General features: G+C 44.3%; 1 protein-coding gene across 7 annotated transcripts in view; it reads right to left on the bottom strand.

Annotated features, from left to right (window-relative positions):
* SYNJ1 (synaptojanin 1) overlaps positions 1-21,426 on the bottom strand; it is an 81,007-nt gene that overhangs the window by 43,423 nt on the left and 16,158 nt on the right. For all 7 annotated transcript variants that reach the window (XM_073668300.1, XM_073668304.1, XM_073668305.1 and 4 more), the window contains exons 3-11: positions 17,730-17,816; positions 16,194-16,461; positions 14,679-14,904; positions 13,170-13,253; positions 11,035-11,096; positions 10,489-10,585; positions 10,238-10,410; positions 9,724-9,805; positions 6,885-7,037 (exon numbers count right to left, since the gene is read on the bottom strand). In XM_073668300.1, the coding sequence (XP_073524401.1) occupies positions 6,885-7,037; positions 9,724-9,805; positions 10,238-10,410; positions 10,489-10,585; positions 11,035-11,096; positions 13,170-13,253; positions 14,679-14,904; positions 16,194-16,461; positions 17,730-17,816 (1,232 nt within the window). The remainder of the gene's footprint in view (positions 1-6,884; positions 7,038-9,723; positions 9,806-10,237; positions 10,411-10,488; positions 10,586-11,034; positions 11,097-13,169; positions 13,254-14,678; positions 14,905-16,193; positions 16,462-17,729; positions 17,817-21,426) is intronic.

The raw sequence follows: 21,426 nt of genomic DNA, 5'->3' as shown, positions 1-21,426 counted from the left end.
GCCAACCATCCCCCAAGAGGCACCAGCCCCGAACCGGCCAACCATCCCCCAAGAGGCACCAGCCCCGAACCGGCCAACCATCCCCCAAGAGGCACCAGCCCCGAACCGGCCAACCATCCCCCAAGAGGCACCAGCCCCGAACCGGCCAACCATCCCCCAAGAGGCACCAGCCCCGAACCGGCCAACCATCCCCCAAGAGGCACCAGCCCCGAACCGGCCAACCATCCCCCAAGAGGCACCAGCCCCGAACCGGCCAACCATCCCCCAAGAGGCACCAGCCCCGAACCGGCCAACCATCCCCCAAGAGGCACCAGCCCCGAACCGGCCAACCATCCCCCAAGAGGCACCAGCCCCGAACCGGCCAACCATCCCCCAAGAGGCACCAGCCCCGAACCGGCCAACCATCCCCCAAGAGGCACCAGCCCCGAACCGGCCAACCATCCCCCAAGAGGCACCAGCCCCGAACCGGCCAACCATCCCCCAAGAGGCACCAGCCCCGAACCGGCCAACCATCCCCCAAGAGGCACCAGCCCCGAACCGGCCAACCATCCCCCAAGAGGCACCAGCCCCGAACCGGCCAACCATCCCCCAAGAGGCACCAGCCCCGAACCGGCCAACCATCCCCCAAGAGGCACCAGCCCCGAACCGGCCAACCATCCCCCAAGAGGCACCAGCCCCGAACCGGCCAACCATCCCCCAAGAGGCACCAGCCCCGAACCGGCCAACCATCCCCCAAGAGGCACCAGCCCCGAACCGGCCAACCATCCCCCAAGAGGCACCAGCCCCGAACCGGCCAACCATCCCCCAAGAGGCACCAGCCCCGAACCGGCCAACCATCCCCCAAGAGGCACAAGCCTCGAACTGGCCCACCATCCCCTCCAGGCACTAGCAGCCTTATAAAAGATTCAAAGGGATATTCCATTGTAGAGAAAGTTCAATTTCCAGCCAAAAAGATACTTCCCTGCGTGTGACCGAATTATCCTCATCTCTAGCTGAAAATCCACATCCACAAGCTGTCACGTACTCTTTGTACCATTTGAGGCCATGAGCCAATGTACAGACTCCCTGAGAAGTGTAATGAATACGTGACAGACTGGAGACTAAACCACATACATTACCCGGAGCCCAGAACACCGATGACCTCTCCACAGTGCAGATAAATAACACAGTTAATGGTGAAACTGACAAATCTAATTAAATAGTGGAAAAACTAAGACCGTATGGAGACTCTCAGTAGAGGCAAAGCCTCGTTCTTATAAGAGGGTGTATAGGGTAGATCTAATCAGGGACAGGATGCAATATACGCTGCTTATATTAGGTTAAGTCACTCGTTTCCTGTGTGGCGTTTCCTAACATAATCTTAAGATCTTTTGCAAGATTTTGCAACTTTTCTAGTATACCTCGAGCTGGACTCCTAAAATGCTTGCTCATTTACTTTGAGGATTATACAGCAATTCTGACAGGACCTAAAAAAGTAAATGCACCATTCTCATCAGGTCAAGGAACCATTAATTAAAGGGAACTAGTCAAGTAGTTGAACATGCAAGCTACATCAGCTGGAACAGGGCGGGCACATGGCCAGGTAGTATTACACCCTCATCAGCATCAGTACTGGGGATCGGTAAGTTAGAGGGGTTGTCCCATTAATAATATCACTTATCCACGAGATGACAGATGATCGCTGGTGGTCTGGCTGGGTAGATTTCCACTTAGCAGTACTGAGCATGTGCGACCACTGTGACATAAGCAGTGGTCGCACATGCTCACTACTGCTCCACCCACACAGGGGACTTTGGGACCTCCGTTCTTCTACGGATAAATGAGATATACAGTGCCTACAAGTAGTATTCAACCCCCTGCAGATTTAGCTGGTTGACACATGTGGAATTAACTTGGCATTGTGACATTTGTACTGTAGATCAGCCTGGAAGTGGGAAATGCACTGCAGCAATTTTTTTTTTTTTTTTTAAAAACGTTAATTCAGAGTGTCATTTATTATTCAACCCCTCAAACCACATGAATTCTGTTTGGTCCCCCAAAAGTATTAAGAAGTAGTTCAGGCACCAAGAATAATGAGCTTCACATGTGTGGATTAAAGATCTCTTTTACCAGCCTTTTCTGACTATTTAAGACCCTCCCCAAACTTCTGAACAGCACTCAGACATGGTCAACATGGGAAAGACAAAGGAGCATTCCAAGGCCATCAGAGACAAGATCGTGGAGGGTCACAAGGCTGGCAAGAGGTACAAAACCCTTTCCAAGGAGTTGGGCCTACCTGTCTCCACTGTTGGGAGCATCATCCGTAAGTGGAAGGCTTATCGAACTACTGTTAGCCTTCCACGGCCAGGACAGCCTTTGAAAGTGTCCTCCCGTGCCAAGGCCAGGCTTGTCCGAAGAGTCAAGGCTAACCCAAGGACAACAAGGAAGGAGCTCCGGGAAGATCTCATGGCAGTGGGGACATTGGTTTCAGTCAATACATTAAGTAACGTACTCCACCGCAATGGCCTCCGTTCCAGACGAGCCCGTAAGGTACCTTTACTTTCAAAGCGTCATGTCAAGGCTCGTCTACAGTTTGCTCATGATCACTTGGAGGACTCTGAGACAGACTGGTTCAAGGTTCTATGGTCTGATGAGACCAAGATCGAGATCTTTGGTGCCAACCACACACGTGACGTTTGGAGACTGGATGGCACTGCATACGACCCCAAGAATACCATCCCTACAGTCAAGCATGGTGGTGGCAGCATCATGCTGTGGGGCTGTTTCTCTGCCAAGGGGCCTGGCCATCTGGTCCGCATCCATGGGAAGATGGATAGCACGGCCTACCTGGAGATTTTGGCCAAGAACCTCCGCTCCTCCATCAAGGATCTTAAGATGGGTCGTAATTTCATCTTCCAACAAGACAACGACCCAAATCACACAGCCAAGAAAACCAAGGCCTGGTTCAAGAGGGAAAAAGTCAAGGTGTTGGAGTGGCCTAGTCAGTCTCCTGACCTTAACCCAATTGAAAACTTGTGGAAGGAGCTCAAGAATAAAGTCCACATGAGACACCCAAAGAACCTAGATAACTTGGAGAAGATCTGCATGGAGGAGTGGGCCAAGATAACTCAACAGACCTGTGCCGGCCTGATCAGGTCTTATAAAAGACGATTATTAGCTGTAATTGCAAACAAGGGTTATTCCACAAAATATTAAACATAGGGGTTGTATAATAATTGACCCACACTTTTATGTTTAAAATTTAATAAAATTCAACTGAGCAACATAACTTTTTGGTTTGTAAGATTTATGCTTCTGTTCATAAAACCTACTCTCGTTTGCAGTTTGAAGGCTCTAACTTATTTGCATCTTATCAAACCAGCTAAATCTGCAGAGGGTTGAATACTACTTGTAGGCACTGTACATTGCCTTTGGGATACCCCCTTAGCTTAATCACACTTCCCAAAACCTGAGTGTTATCTTATAAGAAATACTCACCGTTCATTGATAGAATCAGGAGGTGAAGAACCGAGAGGGAGCAGGAGAAAAGCAGGCGAGAAGTTAGACTATAGGAACATGGACTTTACAATGAGGAGAAGAGAAAAATGTAAATCAGAAATCTTTTCTGTGGCATGCAAGGAGTTAATGTGGCCATAGACCTGATGCATAAGCGGAAAGGAGAAGAAAAAAAAAATCATGTTAGTATAAAGGTAAAAGTGAGGAGCAGAAGGTACAGGAGGCAAAGATGAGCAGTCAGGAGCTCACCAAACGGCTGGCGGCACCAAACCACCGCCGAGCAGGAAAGAGTTACCGATAGGCAGATGGTAGTGAGCGATTTGTAATACAGTTCCTGTAGGCCGTCATGATTCTCGGCAGCATGACAGAACAATGTGCCGCCGAGTACGATCATGTTCTGTGCTGCACAAAAGTTCATTTCACCGATGAGTGAGCATTTTTGCTCGTTCGTTGGGTGATCGGCAGCCTGTTTACACTGGAAGATTATGTTGAAACTACATTTCACGATAATCTTTCAAGAACTCTCATTCACCATTATGTTTCAGTGTGAATGGTGCCTTAGATTCCTCCATAGTGAGATGAGCAGGCATCTCCCCCCGCATGTCAACTGTGTGTGAATGGTCAAAGTGAATCAGAAGAACTATACTACATTTCTAATTGGAGGTATTTGCTATTATTACACCTACTACATATTGGGATAGGATCTTCTTGATGGGAATACCCCTTTAAGGGCAATGTTCCATGGGTAACAAAATATGCAATTTATTAAGGATGAGCGAATGGATTCTCAGGACGCAGGTCCAGCCGGCAGGTCAGTATTGGGCTGGGAGCCTGGAGAAAGTCCTCCTACCTGCCGGCATCCCCGGCTTCTCTCCCCTCTATGAATGATCTCTCTGCCGGATGAAGAAAAGCTTCCTCCATTGTGTCACCTACTGGAGTTAGGCACTCAAGAATTCACTCCCATTCAATTAGCATGCCTCGCTGCCTCCCTGTATTATGACAGATGGCGCTCATTCTGGGCAATCTGGGCTGCCCAAACAAATGTCCAGGGTGCGCACACATCCAACAAGTGGGGACACCCAAAGCAAAAAGTGGAGAGTCCCTTTAAGTGGTTAGTAGAGGTGATGTAAACCCACCACATGAATGCTGGTCAGCCTTAAAGGGGTTTTCCAGGCTCCATTTAAATTTAGGTAGAGTGACTGCAGATTGCCAAAGTCAGCAATGTGCACACAGTAAGGATTTCTCTCTAGTGTCACAGCAAGAAGAGATTTTGCACATTGGTGGTCACGTGCAGACTAGCAGCGGTTCCCGATTCTCTCAATGTAATATTGTTATGATCACAGAAATGACACTAAATAATGTCATATTGAGAGAATAGGATGAAAGGCTAGTCGGCACATCGCATACTCGCGGTCACAAGACGATAGTCCGAGCTGGAAACAGATAGAAATCCTGACAGTGTGCCCATTGCAGGCCGCCAGGTTATGGCAATCTGCAGGTACAAAAGCTGACTGCAAAAATGTAGATGAACCCAGAAAACCCCTTTAAACATTAGGTAAAAGCTAGGAAGAAGAGCAAGGAACACTCCAGGAACGTGCAGACTCAGGCGCCTAAAAAAAGGACCATGTTTTGGGGCCGATGTGACTGATAGAGAAAAGTTCATGGCATCATCCTGAGCCGAGAATGGCCAGTTCTGATGTGTCTGATATGAAGGATACACCGGGCATAAAACATACCAGAGACCGGGAAATCTGGAGAATATTGCTCACAATTTTTGTAAATTATATCAAGACAGACCAATCACTAAATCAAAAAAAAATATGACGTCAGAAAGTTATTGGATATTTATTAACCTTCTTCATCCTGTTGTTCAGGTTTTGGTAATAGATATTATCAGGGGTAACAAGTTTTAGCAAAATCAAATATAAGCTTTTACACTGAGAATATACAAAGTTTTCCAATGCACTTTTTTTTTTTTTTTTTTAAATCCTCAGGGTTTTCAAGACCTCTGCTTGTTGTCATTCATTTGGGAACTTTTTTTAGGCTATGTTCACACATGTTAGGTTTTTTCAGTGTCACAAATCTGCAGCAAAACCCAACTCTGGCAGGAAATCAGCTGTGTCAAAAACGCAGGTTTTGCTGCATTTTGTGGGCGTTTTTTTCACTGTCCTTTTGTCTCTTTACCCAAGTACATAAAGTTCAGTGAGTGGGGGGGGTGAATTGTTCAGGAATAGTTTAGACACTGGCAGTGCATTGAGTTTGTATAACATTATTTACTTTCACACTATGGGGACTACCATTCAGTTGCACAGGTATTGTTCAATTTCACACCTCTCTAGGCCACAGGCATTGTTCAATCTCACATGTAGCTCAGCCAATGTTTACACATCACTAATTTAATTAAACTCTCCTAATACAAACAACCATCTCAGTGACCAAGACAAGATGGTAAAAATAAATGGAGTTTCACATACTGCTGTACTTATTTTCACTAAAAACACAGCAAAACATGACAGCTATGTTCACACATCATGTTTTTTTCAGCGTTTTTTTTTTTTTCAAAACTGAAAGAAGTGACATGCTGTATTTTCCAAAAACCCAAACAAGGCACAAAATACGCAGCAAAAAAAAACAAAAAACAATATGTGTGAACAGAGAATTCTGGTTTCTCATAGACTTTGCTGGTACTGCAAAACGCAGCTGAAAATTTGCATAAAAATCAGCAGCAAAAAAACGCTGAAAAAAACAACATGTGTGAACATAGCCTTGTTGCTTTCTTTTAAAAGCTAAAAATCTGCTCTGGTCATGTAAGGTCACATAGGCTTATGTATTTTAAGGAGTCAAGTGGGGTCCCCTGTGGGGGACCCTTATCTGTGAGGAACGGAAAGTAGCACAACTAGAACTATTTACGCCCCACTTGTATATAAGTTTGTGGAGGCAAAGTTCCAAGTGACTTGCGACATATAATCTAACGTTTTTTTGGGAAGGTCACGCAGCAGTAGGTTGCAACCCAACCCCATTGCCAACATGATCTTTCTAACACATGACCCTGGTCTCAGGTGCTGCCAGTGGAAAATAGAAAGGTTGGGTTTTGCCTAGCGGTGCGATAGCCATCCTGTATAATCTGAGCTAAATGTGTGCAACGTGAACAACTACTCGAACGATGAGGCTCCATCTGGAAATAAGTTTACAATTAGATATTTTACAGCTTGAATCTCCAAAATAGCAAAACAAAGGATCACAGTATCACAGGAATACAAGCCAGCTAAATTCTGTAAATCCACCGTGCAGCCTGCCCTTGTGAATTGCAGCCAATGAAACATTTCCTAGTAGACTGGAGAAGGGGGCAATTTATCGGATCCCCCCCAACGCCTCCTTATGTACCTCACCTTGGCTTTTCCCTCCAGAGCCCCAGTGCCGGCGTAGATTTTACTAATGGAGTCTCCATTTGTGGACCACATGGAGCGGAAAACTTCCTGGAAGCGGGTGACCAGCTGCGGCTTCTCTGCCAGGCCGAGGATTTCCAGCTGTTTTAGCAGCATCTGAGAATAATGAGAAGCAATAAATCATTTAGCAATTTTGGAAATTAAAGACTTGACAGAGGAGTGGTTCCAAAAAAATGTAAAAGGGTTGTATGAATTAAGGAAAAAAGGGTACATGCGTAGTTCTTTTATCAGGAATATTTTGGCGTGAATTCTGCACCCAAATCCACAAGAAAAACTGCCTTAAAAGCCTCCCATTGTTCTCAATGGGAAATCCGCATTACCAAACAGAATTTTCTGCAGCGATTTGTAAAACTGCTTCATTAAGTGTCAGTGAGCGGCACGCAGATTAGCGTCAATGACAATAACACGCGCGGCACCATCGCAGCTCAAATTTCCATCCTGAGGACGGCTTCCCTCGAGGAACAAAATTTACTAAAGGAAAAGTGGCAGAAAAATTTGCACAGATCTCTATTCACTTTTATGGGAGTCACAGAAACCACCAAACAAGAAGCGAAGGAAGGAGAAATCCGTGTAAATAGGCTGCCACCTCTCCAATAATTGTCTGCATGGAAGTGGCATCCAGCTCCGGGGGAAGATAAAACACATACTAGAAAGCTGGGGTCTAACAGGTAACGTTTCTCCTTGTGGAGAGTGAAAAGCAAGGCCTGGCATGTCAGAGTGAGGAGACTTCTACGCCATGCATCTTCTTTAGAGAGGAAGAAGACTTGATCTCTAGCGCCACCTATTGGAAGTAGCAATCCTAAAAGTCAATATCGACTCTTTAACGAGCCTTGCAATATGACCTAGCATAAAAGCCAAATCAGAATCTGAATTTGCAGACACTGTTTCGGGGTGTTGCCCCTCATCAGTGCAAAGTATGATATCTTATTCGGCTAGGTGAAGGGACAATTTGCATATTTAATTTCCCAGAGGAGCATGCATGGCTTATAAGTCTCCTCACTCGGCTTGGCTTGTCACTCTCCACAAGGACTCCAGTCCAAAGCCTCACCTATCCAAATCAGATCACATACTTTGCACTGATGAGGGGCAACACCCCGAAACATTGTGTCTCTTCCTCTCTGAAGAGACAGTTTGCATACCAGAAAGCTGAAACACAACCTCATTGTCTCCCTCCCCTCTCCATGGACTTCAATAAGCAGCTATAACCCAATCTCCCAGAGAGCTGGTGTCCTCTTGTTTTGACCAGGATGTTTTTCGTTTGTTTTTTAATACATTTTGAGATCAGGAAGCCGGGGGTTAAGGGGAAGAAGTGGCTCAACAACAGATTTATCTGATAAGATATAGTTCCTCTCTATGTGATGGTGATAGGTCCATGATGCAGGAAACGTGGAAGACACAGAACCCATTCAAGCCAAATAAAGTAGTGGATCTCATTATGCCGATCATTAGATCAGGAGTAATCCTTGCCTTGGCTTTGTACACTGGAGGTAATTGCTTTACACTAGTGATATTTTACAACCTGCAGCTGCTTTAGACACAGGACGTTGGCTGTAAATCATCCTCTAATCCAAGCTATATTAAATCAGTCTCATTCAGTGGCGTCCTTCCTCCGTGTACCCCGTATATATGTTCAGTGCCTTCCTTTTAATTCCCCTCCGTCTTGTTACTGTACTTAATGCTGATGTCCTGGAAAACATGACTCCTACCTGCAGATCTCTGAGCGTAGGGCAGGAGGAGGTCTGGACAGATTACACTGGACGTTTGGTCACGGTCAGAGATTTTCCCGTAGCTCGGACTTCAACCATAACGATCATTAGAATTAATTTTGCATGTATCATTGATATGTGCGAATAGGGAAAGAGATGCAATATATCTGATGCAGAAGATGTCATCTTACTCCCCCCCCCCCCCCTTTTTCTTCCTTTAGGCTCTTAGTATATATTCAGAAACCTTTCCAGTTACCAAAAAGAAGGACTTCAATAACTAAAGAGAGGGGAAAGGCAGAAATGCTGCTGATGCTGCTCTGCCTCAGATCTACCCCGAATGCAGCATCCAGGGTCATATTTCTGTCCAGCTGCTACACCGATGCCTCCCCCCTCCAGTCTCTGCACTGGCTGTCCATCCACTACAGAATACAATATATATTTATCAGACTCCCCCCACAAAGCTCTCCATAATACATCTTACATCTGCTCCCTCATCTCTACTAACCTTACTTTTCCCTGTCCAGCTGCTACACCGATGCCTCCCCCTCCAGTCTCTGCACTGGCTGTCCATCCACTACAGAATACAATATATATTTATCAGACTCCCCCCCCCCCCCCCCCCCAAAGCTCTCCATAGTACTGTACCACCTTACATCTCCTCCCTCATCACTGTCCACCAACCTAACTTTCTTCTGCACTGCCTTACATCTCCTTCCTCTTTGGCTACCACCCTACCCACTACTCATGATTATTCTTGTGCTGCACCAGTTCTCTGGAATGCACTAACCTGGATAATCAGATGAATTCCAAAAACACACATTTTTAAGCTTCATCTATAAAACACAACCATTTAGGCAGGCTTTTCACATTTGATAATTTGACTCTTGCTCTTAGACACCCCATCGTTTCTCATAACTTGATTCCCACCCTTCACACATTATTACCCCACACTCTTGACATTATGCTACCCTGGCGGGCTATATCATGTAGCTGATCAGATAAATCACTTTTTAGCTCTTCTCCCACCTCAGCATCTGGAGTAACCTGAGCCAAGTGAAGTGTGAGGTTCTCCTCACCTCAAGTCCTAGGAAAGCCTGGACGCTGTTAGTCCTGTCCAGACAGTCTAAACAGTTGGTCCTTATGCTGCCGCTCTGTGCTCTACGACAAGAAGAAGAAACGCACAGACGTCATTAGAATTCATCATCCTGGGGTCCGACAACACAAAGTGCTGGAGAAACTGTGGTAGTGTAACTCTGGCATGGCCATAAATATAAAAAAAATAAAAGATGTCAGGGAGGCCCTTGCTTTAGAGCTAGAGTCTTTAACCTATGGCTCTACAGCTGTTGCAAAACTGACTTCCAGCATGCTTGCGACAGTAAGGGCATACTAGGAGTTGTAGTTTTGCAACAGCTGGAAAGCCACAGATTGGAGACCATCAGTGTAGGGGGTGCAGCACTACACCAATAACTAAGCCTATTGTTCTCAGAATCATTGGGGGTCCACAACATCAACCCCCAAAGATCCTAGCGACATGCCATCAGAAATAACTAATTTACAAGCAGAAAACACATGTAGAGAGGGAGATCAGACCTGTGAACTCCATCTTTATCCATGGAAAAGAACCCGCATTCCTCCAAGAAACTGACTACTTTAGGCTTCAGGACGCTGAGGAGTTTCTCAGCTTTGCCACCTCGAACCATCTGATGGTAGTCAAAATTCACCATCAAGATATCAGACACATGCTCAGATGCCTTCAAGTGACTCTGTGGAAAAGACAGTGTGCAGAGTATTAAAATCACATTCAAATCATCAAAGAAATGCCCCAGGCGCTACCCCCATACCTGGAAGGCTTTGCTTAGCATTGCTTCTCCTTCCTTGGACCCAAGAAGATTGACAACCACTTGTCTTCCATAAAGTCTCTTCAGTGTCTGGAAATGCCTGGAAGGAAGATACCGGGGGGGGGGGGAATTTGGGATTTAAACCCCCAATGTGCATTTTATATCCTTTCCTACACATACACCAAACATGTATATACATTTGCACATCTATATTTAAGTGTACTCTTTTTGAAAGAAAATGGATTTTGTATGCAACTATATGGTATATTGAATGGGGGCCAAAATTCGGTGGCTTTGAGCAGCAGCACAGACCAACAATGTATCAGCTAGGGATAATTCACTCAAGCAGCCCGTTTTTTTCTGCCCCTGGATGTAAATAGTAGCATTCACAGACCCCAAACAGAGATCTTGAATATAGTGAATGAAATAATGCAAACAGTGGCTTGTAGCCAAAGTTCATACACCTTTTAGAATAAATATAAAACAATACAATAAAAGAGACAAAAGTGTCCGTAGTAAGGTAATAGATCGCCAAATGATTACACCTACCTGTCAAACGCTGGTGCGTTGGCCTCAAACCCTCTGGACATCCTCACCCGGTGAGACCCAACCTTCCAGAAAAGGATTATTAGATTAAGTTTCATTATTCAAGGAATCACGCTAAATATTTAGCAGCCTTGTGATAAGAGGTCCCTGTGTATTATGCAGCCCAGGTAAAGGCGGTGAACATAGCTGCTTCTAAAGGGTTAATCTGCAAGAAGAGATCATAACTGCTTCTAAAGAGTGAATCTGCAAAAGCAAGAAAGCCTACCCATAGGAGAATACAGACAGAGTCAACAAAAACCACAATGAAGAGCAGGATGTGACTGGATATACTTGACCTGCTATTTGTAGTCTACTCCTCCTGGTCAACAATACACAGGAATCCATCTTACATTACTGCTTATATAATACTGATAAGTCCCCCCCCAAAACACGTTAGGCTAAAGTCAGTGAAAATCGAAGGGTTCGGCAGACAGTCTAATGTGTATGGGAGCCAAGGACAGTTTAAAGTCAGGCGAAATATCGATCCAGCATGTCCGATTTTGGACTGCCGATCATATTGTCTTCCAGAGATATGAAGCCACCAGACATGTCTGGTGATTGCTCTCTCAGAGAATACAGAAGCACTCGGCTGAACAAGCGCTCCCGTGTATGGCAGAGCCAGCTGAGATGGCTGGTAGCCGAATGAGGTGTATGGCCAGGCTTTAGAGTTAATACATTAATCTGATAATCTATGCTTGATACAATATGTCATCTATAAAAAAATAAAAATGCTGACTCTGGGACTTAGTAATGGGCAATCTGGCTCTTTTTGGTGATATGGATCATTTGGAGTAAATGGGGCTTCTCTAACAATACCATTCAGCATAAACAGACGCAGCACAGATCTCCGCTGTGTTTACATGCTGCATAATCCCTGTCTCTATCCAAAACACACACACAGTGGTATCTCCCAGCTCAGAAGCGGTTCACGCAGCTGTCAATAGGTAGCTGACTCCAAGCATGCCCTCTTAAGGGGCCAAAGCTTTCATCACTAAATTAGGCAAATTTTTTTGTTTTACTTTTCCTAATTATGAAATAAAAAAAAAAAATTATAAAATGAAAAATACAATTTTACAGATTAAATATGTGTATGAAGTTTCCCCTGGAAGTAATAAGTCCTCATTAAATAATACTGGAAAACTAGTACTCTGCCTTATACAGAAACTCACAGATTTAGGGTATGTGCACACGATGCAGAAATGCTCAGGATTTTTTCCTGAGCGTTTCTGCATCTCTCTGGCAGGAAAAAACGCATGCGGATTGTACATGCGGTTTCCTGCCAGGGACATGCGGAAATGAAGCGGTCTTCACTTTCATTTCCGCATGCGGGTTGACAAGCGCTTCCCAAGCGATTTTAGCATCACTTGGAAAGTGCTTGTCAACTTCACACTATATAAATCCATGCAGCCGGCATGGATTTATATAGTGTGTGAATGTCAAAAAATAAAAAATAAATCTATACTTTACCCTCTGATGGCCCCCGGTGTCCTGCTTCATCGGTCCCGGCTGCCGGCAGTGAAGACTGTAGGACCTTCCGACGTCAGCGTCACGTGACCCGTCACATGACTCTGACATCAGCGAAGGTCCTTCATTCAACCGCGAAGTGCGCGGGAAGCCGGCAGGACGCAGCGCGGGCCGTCAGAAGGTGAGAATATATATATTTTTTATTTTATTCTTTTTTTTTTAATGGTACCTAGGTCTGGATGAGAGTCCTCTCATCCACACCCGGGTACCATCCGCACATTAGACCGCATGAAAAGCGCATCAACATATACAGTGATGCGGATTCCATGCGGTCTAATGCAAGTCAATGGCGGCAAAAGAGCAGCGTTTCCGCAAAATTAATTGACATGCTGCGGATTTTTGACCGCAGCGTTTACGCTGCGGAAAAATCCGCATCATGGGCACAGCACATGCGGATTTCCATTGGGGAACATTGCTGCCCTTCTACCATGCGTTTTTCATGCGTTTCCGCGGCGTTTACGCAACTGCAAAAACGCCGCGGAAACGCATGAAAAACGCATCGTGTGAACTCAGCCTTACTAAGTTATTATTACCCTAAAGGTTTGACTGCAACTGAGCATATGATAAAAACTCACCTGCAAACCTGGCTGCTCCCAAAACAGTGGGATGGACCCTCGTATTTGTATAAATGACGACACGCAGTCATCGAGGTATATCACCTGCGGAAGAACAAGACGTCCGTCAGCGCGATCACTAACACTAGAATATAACGAGCTGCTGACAGCGCTCCTCCAGAGCAAGCAATAAAAGGTATACAGGTAATGAGAAGGGTTGTGGGGGCTGAATGTACCCTACTAATAGGTAATAAACATCACAAATCAGCAACTATTGAATAACCATAAACATCCAGACAGAAACTGCTGAAATGGTGTCATATATGAAGGATTGTAAGTTGCATTACTTATACACCCTAATGGCCACCCATCTCTTAGCATCTTAGGCCTTCATAGAGGTTCCTCGTGGCTTACATTCCATTGTTTAGATTGCTGTGTGGGAATACTGGCCTATGCGAAAGTTTAGCTGGAGGTCCTGACATGCTTTGAATAGTCCCGTTTTACGCCATCCCAAAAATTTGGGGAATGGGGAAGCAAGGAAGACTGGCTGTGATTTTCTTGGAAGCAATCCATGACTATATGACCCTTCTGGCATGGTGCTTTGTCCTTCTGTCATGGTGCTTTGTCATTCTGCCATAGTGCTAACAACTGCCATGAATGAAAGAACTTGGTCAGCCACAATGGTCAGGTAAAACCTCCAGTCTGGACATCCATGCATACATTCCCGAAACCATTTCTCCACCATCTCCAGCCTGAATTGCTGATGCCCACCAGGAAGGCTTCATCGATTCATGCCGCTTGTGCCAAATTTGGACCCTCCCATTAGATTTGCGCTCTTTGCCCAGTTCAGTTCTTCCTGTATAAAGGGGACAGAAAGGCTCGTCCTCTGCTGTGTAGCCCACCGTGCTAAGGAATGGCAAGTTGTGCATTGTGTCCGGTCGATTCCTCACTTCCTTCTCTGATCCCTTTCATCCACAACATATTGACATCTATTGAAAGGGGATCCAGTGCATTATTTTCTTGATCAAACTATTATCTGTATAGTCTCCGCAATTTTGCATCAGAAAATATTCGCCCCTCAGTTACTCTAGAACCAAACTAAAATCCGTTATGTACGTTAATACAGCAGTAAAATGATTAATAGATTCAATGTCTGCATACATCTTAGCACCCATACGGTGTCACAGTGAGTTTGCACCGGCATATCTGTTTTGCATCAGTATCAGGTACAGACTAAGGTTTGAGGGTTACGTGCACAAAGCCCATATAGAAACCCTTCATGTGCCGCCATATGGTGCGGCATTAAAAGGACGCACCCTCCTAGAGGAGATGATCTCCAGAATACAGCATGTGATAAAACAGGGCACTTTTTCTTCTTGTGGATAAGTGATGATACAACAGTGGGGCCGCAGATTTTAATGGTTGCCATATTACGGTACAGTAGAGTTGAGCCCTAATACAGTGTAGTTTACAAATTGAGCTCTGCTTCATCTATACCGTACGGATACGGACATCCAAGATCTGACTCACCTGCTCAGTTTCAACAAAATTTGCCACTTGGCCGTTGTCATTTGTGCCGCGCACATTAAACCTGGTCCCGGCTCGCTCGCAGCTGAGCCGAGAAATGATGCAAGCCTTGGCCTGCTTGTGAGCGGCATAAATAGTCCTAATCTCGACTCCCCCGCACATAAGACGCAGCAGCCAGTCGTCGCAATTCACCCCGTAGTGCTTCAGGTGGAGGTGCAGAGACTGGTTCCTGGGGAAGGAGGAAAGAAATCCTGGTTGGTCATAACCGTATCATCCAGCACTAATGCAACCTACAAACAGGCGTTACTTATTTCCTTCTATCGCGTCAACATATCCCACACTGTGGTACACATATTAATAGGAAGCCACTTAAAGGGGTTGACCATTATTTATATATTGATGGCATATCCTTGTACATTGGTTCTAGCAGGGGCGCAACAATCACAGTCGCAGAGGTCAAGGCATCGCCTGCGGGGGTGAGGGGCTCGCCGATGCCAACGCACACTTCAGCTGGATGAGCGTCCTTGGACACACATTCAGCAGAAGTGTATTGTGGCACAGGGGGGGGCCCAGGTCTAAATCTTACACCAGGGTGCATCTGACTCTAGTTACGCCACTTGTCTGTACCTAATATTGCACCGCTCACATAATAAGAGTGCACTTGCAACACCAGACACAGCCAATGAATGAGTTTGGCACCGTGTTCATTTTTTTAACAAGGAAAAAAAAATACCAAAAAAAAAAGCTTCCATTACTGAAAATCCTCTGAAGACGTCTCAAGCAGTGTCCCTTTTTTTCCCCTTTGTTTTGTGAGACAGCAAGAGCCAAATTTACAGCACAAGCCAAATCCAGGCCCTCGGCAGGAACCACCGCACATAACCTTCCCCCGCTCATATCCTCGGGCTCCGCTGGGAATAGTAAGTGGATCTCCTCTCAGTAACACAGGAGGACACATCCTCGCATCCAGTGGCGGCAATAAACTGGTTCAACCGGTGAGAAATCCCCCTGCTGCCATTAAAGGGACAGAGAAAAAAAAACATCTGCCTTCCTGAATACGCAGTGTGGCTTATTGGTGACCCCCGGACACATTCCCCTGCAGCCCACCTAGGTGCATGCTTGATTCCTATATTTTAAAAGAGTTTGCCCCATAAATAACATCGACAGGAAAAATGTATGAGCGCTTGGGGGTCCACAGCTGCTGCGAACCCTACCAATCCTGGGAGCAGGGGTCCTAAAGTCCCCGGGGTGAATGAAGTAATAGTGAGCATGTGCGACCTTCACTTCTATACAAAATGAGAAGAGCGGTGGTCGCACATGCTCATTACTGCTCCAATCACACAGGGAATTTTGAGAACCCAATTCTCATGACCGTCAGAAACCGGACCCCCAGCTATCATATACGTATATCACCCATCTACAGGATAGATATGTTTAGTACACACAATTCCTTATCAGGTTTCTTGGTATGGTGTATAATGTGAGGGTCACACCCACCCACCCATATAAAGACAGACCCACCAGAAAAAGCGGTTGTCCGTTCTTTGCTCCTGTGTACTCCGGTGAGCATTGAGGCTAAGGTCCATGCTGACCCCAGTGGACGACCATGCGAAGTAGAAGCTGCCTGAGTTTAGGACCTTTCGGACTTCTGATATTCGATCTTCATCTGTTGGGTCCATTCTTAATGTGATGAACTCAGTGGAGGTGACCCGGAACACCTCCGAGTCCTGAATCTTTCCTACGGACATGCACCCGGTGACCACCACCACGTAATGGGACATAGTTTCCCCTGAAAGGGACAAGAAGGACTCGTTAGTAACATGTACTGATGTCGCTATGCTGGGGGCATCACTCACCGAACTACCTGCAGGCCAGAAAAGGACTCGTGGGGCAACGTATCCCACCCTCTGAGGCCTAGGGAATCCCTTTATATCAGGTTCTAGTAGTTTAAAGCAGTATTCCCATCTCCAAGATCATATCCCAATATGTAGTATGTGTAATAATAAATAATGTAATAATAACATACCTCCAATTAAAAATGTAGTATAATTATCCTGATAACCTATGTTGCTTATCTCATGTCCAGGGCATTGCAGTAGCTTACGTATCCATGGTTACAGCCACTAGCAACTAACAAACTGTCACTATATGAGTGGTCGTAACCATGAATACCTAAGTTACCGCAATGCCCTGCACATGGGGTAAACGACAAATGTAGTATAGTTATCCTGATAACCTTTCTAAAATGGAGGTATTTAATAATTATTATTACACATACTACATATTGGGGATAGGATCTTTGAGATGGGAATACTCCTTTAAGTCTAGTAGTTTAACCCCTTAGAAGCCAATGCCGGCCGCAGCATGTAAGAGATTAGACAAAGGGTGTGAGCTCTTCATCATGCAATCAGCACCCGGGGGAGGGTGGGGGTATAACAAAATGTTTAAATGCCTATTAGGTCCAGCAATGCAGAAATAATGTCGTGTATTATATGATCACAGGATTACACATTCAAGCTCCCTGCTAAGAAAACAAAATTTGATAAAGTCGTGTCCTTAACGGTCCGTCACCGTTCTATGAATTTTTAAAGTTAATTCAGCCCTATGGTAAACGCTGTAAAGAAAGAAAATTAAATGCAAGAATGGGTATTTTTTTGGACACATTGCACCCAGAAAAAAAAAAATAGAATAAAAAGCGATCAAAATGTTACCTATCTCTGCAAAAGCTATACCTTGCCAAGAGTAAAACAAGTCCTCACACATCAATGGAAAAATGTAAAAAGAAAATAAAGTTGTGTTTTGGAACTTTTTTTTAACAGTAAAATAGATCGGAAAATGAAATTTGTCGTTTTCAAAACTAGAGCTAATCCTGAAAATAAAAAAAAAAACTACTAGGTAGATGGAAAAATAAAGTTATGACGCTTAGAAAAAGCGAAGAATAGAACAAAAACGAAAATTGGGAAGTGGTTAATACAGCACTTATACGGAGAAAGGCATAGCTTTATCATAGATGTGAGCCAGAAATAAAGTCTTCAAGCCAAGTCCAGTATCTCTTACCGAGATTTAACCGAAGAACTCCCAGGAGGCCGTACGCGTCCATGACTTTACTGTACGTGCTCTTAATGGCCTCCTTTTCTGCAGAGGCTGCAAAAGTCAAGAATAGAAATCAAAGGAGTTAAGAATGTGTAAAGGAAACCAATAAACTGCTACAGAAGGCTTACAGAATACATCAGAGAATCGCTTGAATAGCAATTCCACACAACAGCACTTTTATTCCAGCCATATGACAATCCCAGAGCCAAATGTAACCCGGCTCTCCTGTATATACATCGCCCTCTGCCTCCAGAACGGGAAGGAATGCTACAGGACCACAACGTAAACCCAACGCACGGCTCTTACCTAAATACACAATGTGATGTTTGCGCTGTTACACTAAAAATTACTTACCGGTGACAGAAGATGACTATTATCGGGGCAGACACAACACATGGATTTTCCAGGATCACCCTGCCGCGATTATCAATCTGGACTGTTACAAATATGCAACGGCGGCTGTGAAAATAATTATAGGAAGACACTGTACGCTGCCAGCATTATGTGCACCGTGCTATACATTAGTTGCGAATGGCCAGTGTCTGATTATCTGCAGTCATACAATTTCTTGCACAATATTCTAACCAGCCAATTCCTCCCCCCTCCCCAGTTTTTGCCTTATTCCGTATGTTGACAGCCTTATTTTATTTTCTTCCCATTGATGCGGCTGTATGACGCTTTGTTTTATGCAACCTACATACAAGTCCTTTTTGAAGAATATAAGCGCAGGAGTAGCCGGGCATGTCGTAGGGTACGGGGCTGTCAGACGCCCGGTGCTCCTCCAGGGATAGTTTCACATGTACATTCGTAGGGGTCTGCTGAACATTGAACCGTCAGCTTGAATTCTGACATATGCACCATCGGCGCCCATCTACATTTTACTTCTTTTATTACACTTTCTTCAGCTAGCTTTTACTAACACTGCCAGAAAAAATGTATTTGTTGTAAAATAACAGCGGGTAAGTGGCCATTTTACGCATGTAGTTTATGCATCTTCCTAAGAGCATTTGGCAGAATGGTAATGATAGACGCTCCAGTCCGCTGTGGGAACGGCGTTAAGTAACCCGGGAAGCCTAAATACATTATCTATTGGCGGGTTGTGTTACACCTTGGAGCTTCGCACACGTATATCCAGGTTACACCAAAGGTCGGAGATCACTGTTCCCGACAGGACAACATGGAAGCACATAGATGATATGACACATTCATTCTGACGTCTAGGAGAAGACATTGCAGTAAAACACACACTACTCGCTCTATAACTGCAAACTCCATTAGGACATGCTGGGAGTAGTAGTTTTGCAATTGACGCTGTCCTAAATCTTGACAGTCACTACTTAAAATCTGAAAGGCTTCACTGAGTTGCGCTAGGCCGCAGCTGAGGCCTGTGCTGCCATGGCAACCGAGCAGTAATGTCCTGAGCCAAAGAGTACGTATAGGAAATACTGGTGACCACAAGGAGGAGATTCACCAAAAATGGCACAGGAGAAGCGTGCTGGTTATTATACACAGCTACTCTCATCAGGGTGACGCTTTCATTTTGGAAAGTGTCTTTAACCCCATCTACACAGTCATTTTTTGTTTTTGTACTTTGTTTTTCCTACACTTCTTCCCAGAGCCTTATCTTTTTTAATTTTTCTATAGACATAGCTGTATTAGGGCTTTTTTTTTTTCTTTCTGCGTTACAAGTTGTAGTTCTGAATGACACCGTTGACTTTACCATATAAATGTACTGAAAGCAGGGGAAAAAAAATTCCAAGTGATGTGAAAAATACACAATTAAGCCATTTATTATTATGAATGGTGAACTTCTTTGCATTGACAATACTTTTTCTGGATGAATTGCGACCACTGAAATTAATACAAAAAACAACAAAAAAAAAACCATAAGTAAATTAAAAAGGTTTATTTTTTTCCCTTTTTATAATTAAATTCTATGTTCCAATAGATCTAAACGACAAAACCAAACATTAAATAATTTTTCTAACATTTTAATATTTTCTTATTAGTAAAAGGCAGGGAAGATTTAAGAGTCTAGATTTTTTTTATATTTATTTTCTCTGAAATTTCTGCAAAAAAATCTGCAGTGTGTGAATCCCCCCCCTTACGCTGGGTCAAGTATTTGGCGCAGATTTTCTGCACATAAAACCCACTACATGTTACATTACCAGTAAATTGGATGAGGTTTAACTCTCATTACACATTCTGCAATTTTTTTTTTTTTTTTTTGTGGGGTGAAGAATCAGCGTGAAAATTTTATTGAGGTTTTTAAATCCACAGCACGACAATACGTGATCTGAAAACGCACCTTTTTTTGGTATGAATCTTACCCAATCATCTCAATGGGGACCATAAATCTATAGGTTAAAAACGGGCCAGGCATTTATTTTTTTTTGGGTTGCATTTTGGCAATTGAATAAAAAAAAAAAAAATAATAATTATGGAGAAAAAAATAAGTGCGGATTTTAGATGCAGAAATGCTGTGGATTTTAGTTTAGAGATCTGCACCAACTAGGCGACTGCTTACAGTTGTATCCGACTACCATAAGTGCATTTACACACCCAGGCTGGTGCCAATTCTAGAAGGCAAAAAAAAGTTGACATGACCTTGAGTATGTGGCGCAGAATAAATAATCCCGGACGTAAGGCGAGGTGCATGGCAGCTGTGCGTACCTAAGGAATTCATAAGATTTATGGAGAACCTCTGAAGAAAACCCTCAAGGGAAAGGCAGAGCGCGGTGATCGGTCCCCGACCTGTGCCGCCATTTATATGGGATTACACCGCGACCTTGCTGCTACATACGAATCACTTAGTGAGGGTCTCATCAGTTCTTTCTATAAAAGCCGAACGGCAGCCAAGACTGCAAGCGAAGCAATGCCAAGATATCGCTTGTACACACTTATGTAAAGAAGAAATAGCAACCAAATAGTCGGGCTGTGTCAGAACAGGTCCTGCAGGAAGCAACATGACCTCTCATTTGTGTACATCTTTGCTTGCAGATCAGAATCTGCCCTGACATTAAGGAATTGATATTTATGCAATTTTCTACCATTTGTGTATTTCAATTACTAGTACTTGCAGTCAGCGAATGGAAAACCCTTTCCAGATCAGCAGATTGCCCTTGGGAGCTGCATGACGGAGGCGAGACGGCCACGGAGATCTCCACTGGCGTCCCTTTCATATATACAGTGCATTGGGAAAGTATTTGGCCCCCTTGAACTTTCTACTTTTTGCCACATTTCTGGCTTCAAACAAAGATATAAAATTCTAATTTTTTTGGGAAGAATCAACAACAAGTGGGACACAGTCGTGAAGTGGAACAAATTTATTGGATATTTTAAACTTTAACAAATTAAAAACTGAAAAGTGAGGCGTGCAATATTATTCGGCCCCTTTACTTTCAGTGCAGAAGTTCAGTGAGGATCTCTGAATGATCCAATGTTGTCCTAAATGACTGGTAATGATAACTAGAATCCACCTGTGTGTAATCAAGTCTCATATAAATGCACCTGCTCTGTGATAGCCTAAGGCTATGTGCCCACGTTGCGGAAATGAAGCAGAAAATTTCTGCTTCATTTCCGCATGTCCTCTCCCGGAAAAACGCATGCGGAATTCCGCAAGCGTTTATCGCGCGTTTTTGACATGCGGAATTGCCTTGCG

The sequence above is a fragment of the Phyllobates terribilis genome, unplaced genomic scaffold, assembly GCF_046119375.1.
Source record: "Phyllobates terribilis strain yellow unplaced genomic scaffold, ASM4611937v1 Scaffold_2__4_contigs__length_985480577, whole genome shotgun sequence".
NCBI classification, from domain to species: Eukaryota; Metazoa; Chordata; class Amphibia; order Anura; family Dendrobatidae; genus Phyllobates; species Phyllobates terribilis.
Note: the sequence above shows the minus strand (reverse complement) of the source record. Positions and strands in the feature narration are given on the sequence as shown.